Here is a 6,053-nt window from a genome sequence, read left to right on the forward strand (position 1 = left end):
CGATCTAAACTCCTTTAAGTCTTAATGAGCCTTACACCTTGTCATGACATCAAATGATGTATTGACACCACCACAACTTTGTGATCACTTAGTGTTGACACAGCTCAGTCAGTGCCAGTAATTATTTGCTCAACCCAGATTACAAATATCTGATTCTTCCACCTAAGTCACGCTAAATACAAAAAACATTGATTGATCTACATTAACAAGGTTATAAGATAGCATTACAGTTTAACATAATCAAACTTACCAGGCCGACACAAAGTGACTGTTCGTGCAGGGAATCAGCAGCTGGAGAGCAACCAGAGGTTTATAAGCACAGCATGCAGTGTACAGCCCCGCCTGTTCAGGCTGCAACTCAGTGAAGTTCAAACACGGCTGATGTGTGCGTGCAGTTTGACTTTAGGTATGTATTTAAATTGTAATGCTATTGATACATCTAATTTCAATCCAATCTAAGTTCTATTAGGAAATGTTTTTTCTGAGAAAATTATAAACTTTGAGTTTTTTGGTGCACCACTAAAGCACTGTATGCAATGCATAAGAATTATCTGAATGATTAATAAAATGCTGTCCTAATATATTTATTTTTTCAATTTTATCATTATTTTCAAAGCAATTCATGAACAGGCTTGAGTTCTCTTCCACTCCCCTGGTGTGAATGCAGGTTTGGAAAGAAATGTAAAAGACAGCTATACTTCAGATGCCTGACTGAAATGACATGATGGACCTCTGCAATATAAATTATGCCAATGTCTACCAACATACATGGTATCAGTGCTGCAACATAGATGCATGCATGGGAACCAGAGCATTTCCATCCAATTAGAGGGTTTCTCCCTGGCTCAGCCCCACTGGTTTGGCCAAATTACAGAAATGCTTGAGAAATGTGGAGCCACTCCTCTGGACCCATCTGTGGTAGTCAGACAGACTCAGTTGTTTGTTGTTTTCAGTGGGTTTATGGCGACCAGAATCCAAATTGCAGGCATATCTGTATTTCCCAAACAGCATTGTTGTTGTTTTATAATTTGTTTCTATTGCTCCATCACATCATTTATAACTTTAACTATAACTTTATGTGAGCTTGACATCTGACACGCCTTCCTGTTGTGAAAATTATCAACTATCTTATAAAAATTAAGTTTAAAATTAACACAGAAAGAAAATAAAAATAAAATAGAAATAAATATAATAGAAATAGAAATAATATATTGGGAAAATTTGAATTCCCATTTATTTCAACATGCATACTCTCTCATACGTTAAGGTGGGAACTGCGGGGAAGACATTACATCATCTGACAGAAATTACAAATATATCAGAGTGTTCAACTCTTACTACTCTTAGTATCTACAAACGCATGTTCTTAACTTATCTCTTTTTCCTTTATGACCTAACAGACCAGTGTACAAAATAACAGCGGCAGAGAAACACAACAAACAAACAGGAGACACAACTGAAGCATAGTGCCATACATCTACAAACAAGAGACGCATTACAACATACAGTACAATGAAGTAGCCTGCGCCACACACAGTGGTAACATGAGATGACAAGTAAGGTAGTGCTGCTGTAAGATATAATGTTCACACAAAAGAGTGGCTCGTAACATTTTCACTTGTGTTATTAACATTACCAAAGCAACATGAAATTTCACATACATGATAAGAATTTAGAATTTAAAATGAAGAAAAAAAGTGTGCTTGTGTTTTACCACTAAACTCTGGTTTTCATATTTATCGAAAATAAGGGTATTTACCATTTACATGTTCATTTGTTGCATTTAATTAAGAAAAATCTTAATAATAAAATCATAATATAATAAATAGTGCAAAGCATAACCCAGTTATCACACCAAATAGGCATGTTTGTTAGCCACAGCGCTTTAAACTCAACCGATTTTGTGTGAGTGAATGTACTGAATAAACCTTATATAAAAACATCTTCAGCAGTCTTATACTTAATGAGAAGGCCATTTAACAGTATGAGTAACTCATATGTGTGGGACAGAACAGAATTGCAGTGGTTTTACATATTTACAACATTTCTGTGGCTCACAATTACCCCGTTGTTGGAATGAACAAGCTGGTTTTCAATATCTATTAAGTAATATTTGTTAACGGAGGGTTTTATTCCTTAAAAAGTAGCTGAGCACTATGTTAATACTGAAGGCACAAGTTGAAACGCGAGGAAATAACCCTAAAGCTTATCAATGTAACCAAAAAGCATCTTTAGGAAAGGAGATTTTCCTATTTCTGAATATGAAATATTGCAGGATTTTTCAGCTGCACCAATCTATTATAAATCTTCAAGGTAGAGTTAATGAGTAATAAATAAATAACCGTACAGGCATAAATAAGGACAACTAGCATAAAAATCAGACACAATACAAACACTTCCTCAATGCTTACATATAATACAACTCAACACCGTGCTTAAACATTTACAGTAGTTTCTCCTGCCCCTGACAGACCAGTCTGACCTGTGACATACACATTCTGCATTCATGTCAGGCCACTACAACACATACAGCTACTTCACATCTATCCTTTAAATAGTATTAACAACAATTTGTTGTTGTTATCGGCTGATGTTATAATGAGTTATGTTCAAGCTTTTCATTGTACCTAATAAAAATGTGGCTCTGTCAAGTCTTACAGGCAGTTTAGCGCATTTAAGTTGATGGTTTGGCTTTTCCCTGGTCCTCCACCTTTTTAATTGCCGCCTGAATCTTCGCCTGGTCTCCCAAGAGCTGCCGGGGTTTCACAGGCTTGAGGTTTTCATCCAGCTCAAGCAGCACAGGTATCCCTGTAGGTAAAGTCACGTTGGCAATATCCTCATCTGATATACCTATCAAAATAAGGACAGTAATAATATTAAGATCACACCAGACAAACTAACCACAACCAGGCTTGATGACAGTTGCAGTCTCTGTTTTGTAATAGTACATAACATACATATATACATATGCCTGAACAATGTAATGATATCCTGTTTATTACCTAATGTGTGACACAATTCCATATATATATAGCCTGTGCTGCATAATATTAAGTAATAGGTGATATGTGTTAAATTACAGAGTGCCCTGCGGCATATGGAGGCTCTAAAGCTTATGAGTGCGATTAAAGGTCAGTGTGAACTTCATCGCCACAACCAAATGTAACATAAACTCACTGGCCTTTTTGCACAAGTTCAACCTTCCATTTCTGGAACTTGAATGTTCTTCCTATTTCAATGACTGATGACTAGAAACAGCAGCCTGTAGAATCCAGAAGCTGTTGCTGAATTCAACTCAATGTATTTCCCGCACAAAGACAAAAGCTGAGGGAACACCATTTAGAATAGCTTTGGTCTGTTCAGTAACATACCTTCCAGGTGTTTCAGCAGAGCCCTGCAGCTGTTTCCATGAGCAGAAATGAGCACAGTCCTGCCTTTCCTTATCTCTGGCACCACAGTGCTGGTCCAGTATGGCAGCAGCCTGTCCAACACCTCCTTTAGGCTTTCTGCTCGGGGAAGGTTCTCCTTTGGCACGTCACAAGTGGTGTATCTGCGGTCATTGTAGATTTCCAGAAAGTAAGGGTGGGAATCATCAATCGAAGGTGGAGTGATGTCATAACTCCTTCTCCACAACTTCACCTTTTCATCTCCATGTTGTTGAGCCATCTCTGTCCGGTTCAGGCCAATCAGGGCACCATAGTGGCGCTCGTTCAATCTCCAGGACTTGACCACAGGGACCCACTCTTGACCCATAGCCTCCAGCACCAGCCATGCTGTCTGAATGGAACGGCTGAGTATGGAGGTGAATACTATGTCAAACTTGTAGCCCCGCTCCTTCAGCAGCCTACCACAGTCCTGGGCCTCCTTCACCCCATCCTCGCTCAGCTTTTGGTCAACCCAGCTGCAGAAGCGGTTCTCTTTGTTCCAGGCCCCCTCCCCATGCCTCAGCAGAAAGAGTTTGTACTTGGACATTGAAACACCAGAAGCAGAACCCTGCACACATTCAACAGAAATTAACAAAACGTTATGCAGTTAGTGCATTAAAAATGTGAACATATTACACAAATTCAAACATAATATCACCACTAATATTCAGCTTACAATACACAGCCTCATTTAGTCACAAGTATGTCTATCTAATGTCAGTTCAGGCGCAGTAACTTTAACTTAACTTACTTTAGTGCCAGCAAGAGGCTAGAGCTTCTCTTAAAAAGTGACAGGTTAAATGCAGATAGATACAACAACAGTTACCCTTATTTACTAGCATTATAAAGAGACTAGCCACAAAACAATGTTAGATAACGTCAACTAACTACTATATGCAAATAAGCCATTGGATGTTGCAAGCCTTTATTAAGGTGAAGATAGATGGACGTGTTGCTGTGTAAATAACTGTTAGCATATATTATTGCCGCTCAGATCAAGGTAAATACATAAAACGTATTAAAAACAGAATACAGGCATGTAACACCTCGCGCTAAAACGATCAGAATCTTATGGAAATGTCGTCTTACCCTGTGTGGGATTTAAATCCGGTCTAAATGTAGCTACTACAGTCGAAAGTGTTGACAGTCTTTGGCCGGCCATGTACAGCAGTGTTCCAGTGAACGTTGATGATTGACATTGCGTTCATCCAATCAGAATGGCGTATATCACATGTGGGCAGTGCCTTTTTTTTAATGTTATGCCCATATTAGGAGTTGTATAAACGGCCGGCTAGTCACGTAGGAGGGAGAAGAAGGGTAAATCAATGGATGTGCTAGAGGTATGGTCGGCTTTTTAACTGATGACTGGTGATGTTTTGTTGAAACGGATTTTTTATAGTTTGGAGAGGATTTAGGATCTTTGTAAGAGAAGAACAGCATTTTAAGACTACTTTGTTTAGAGACAGAGGCAAGGGACCATCTAAATGTTATTTGATGCAAGTGCGTGGGAAAACAGTAGGGGGGAATGGAACCAAATGAAACCTTTTATTAGTGTCTTAAAGAACCAATAGCCAATAGCTTAACAGCAAGCTTAACAACAAGCTTAATATAATGTACAGTAAAGCTACTTTAGAAAAAAATTTAAGTTTTTGAATGTTTCAACACAAAAATTGCCGCATCATTTCACATACACACTCTTCCTTTGTCAATAAACAGGATGTATTGATTTACATTGATTCCCTTTAACCCAACTCAAACCCTTAACCAAAAATCAAATCACCACCCCAAAATGTAATGGTTTACCTTGTGGGCAATAGTCTTTTGACCCCAAATGGCATGTGAGTTCCTGTAACATGACTAAACAATTTCCCATATAATAGGGGCAGACCTGTATTAATCCCATCACAGTAGGCCTTTATTAAGTTTTATATTAATATATGTGTCTGTGTGTGTATATGTTTGTCTAGTGCTGTAAGGAAAGCAACAGCATTTCAGTTTAGGCACAGAGGACCATTCTCTGAGCAATGTCACTTACATTTTATTGTTTGATATACAGTTTATAACACTGCTCCTTCTCATCACAACACCACTTAATTTGCTCATCATATGTGACTCCATTGTTTTCTCAGTAAATACAAGAAAACATGTAAATGTTGTTTTCCATGTTTTTATGTTGTTATCCAAAGGCCCTAATTCAAACTATGCTTTTGTAGGCAAAATGGGCAAAGCATAAATTGGACAAATTCAGAACCATAATTGTAGACAAATGTGCGCATCTGCATTTTCTCTGATTCTTGTCTGTTTATTGTTGTATATAGCAGATGTCAAAAAGCAAGCCAGTAACATTACTACAGGTGACCTGGACATCCACTAGTGGTGCAGTGTTCATGAATTCAAAAGTGTGCTAAAAAGTAATACAGTGCTGAAATACTGTCTTTTAAATACATATGTTTTTTATAATACATCATAATTAATGTAAACAATATGTATTATTTGAATTATCATAAAGTTAAATTGCAATTTACAAATAAACTTGAAACAAACTGTGCCAGACCCTTCTTGTTAACCTGGTCTTCATGTTCACTGCCATTATAAAGTGTCACATGATTCACTGGTTCCATCTGTTTT

The 6,053-nt window shown here is 37.7% G+C and overlaps 1 protein-coding gene across 1 annotated transcript; it reads right to left on the reverse strand.

The window, feature by feature from the left end:
- Positions 1-1,204: 1,204 nt before the first annotated feature.
- bpgm (2,3-bisphosphoglycerate mutase) lies at positions 1,205-4,644 on the reverse strand. Its single transcript, XM_046038701.1, has 3 exons — positions 4,515-4,644; positions 3,372-3,993; positions 1,205-2,850 (listed from the first exon to the last, which is right to left on the reverse strand). The coding sequence occupies exons 2-3, from the start codon at positions 3,970-3,972 to the stop codon at positions 2,675-2,677; spliced, it is 777 nt and encodes a 258-aa protein (XP_045894657.1). The 5' UTR covers positions 3,973-3,993; positions 4,515-4,644; the 3' UTR covers positions 1,205-2,674.
- Positions 4,645-6,053: the final 1,409 nt, after the last annotated feature.

This window comes from Micropterus dolomieu, linkage group LG22 (assembly GCF_021292245.1).
Source record: "Micropterus dolomieu isolate WLL.071019.BEF.003 ecotype Adirondacks linkage group LG22, ASM2129224v1, whole genome shotgun sequence".
NCBI classification, from domain to species: domain Eukaryota; kingdom Metazoa; phylum Chordata; class Actinopteri; order Centrarchiformes; family Centrarchidae; genus Micropterus; species Micropterus dolomieu.

Coding starts and splice junctions, on each gene's coding strand:
- bpgm (XM_046038701.1), bottom strand. CDS start 3,972: ATGTCCAAGTACAAACTCTTTCTGCTGAGGCATGGGGAGGGGGCCTGG. Junction 2,851..3,371: donor TCTGCTGAAACACCTGGAAG/GTATGTTACTGA, acceptor TTATTTTGATAG/GTATATCAGATGAGGATATT.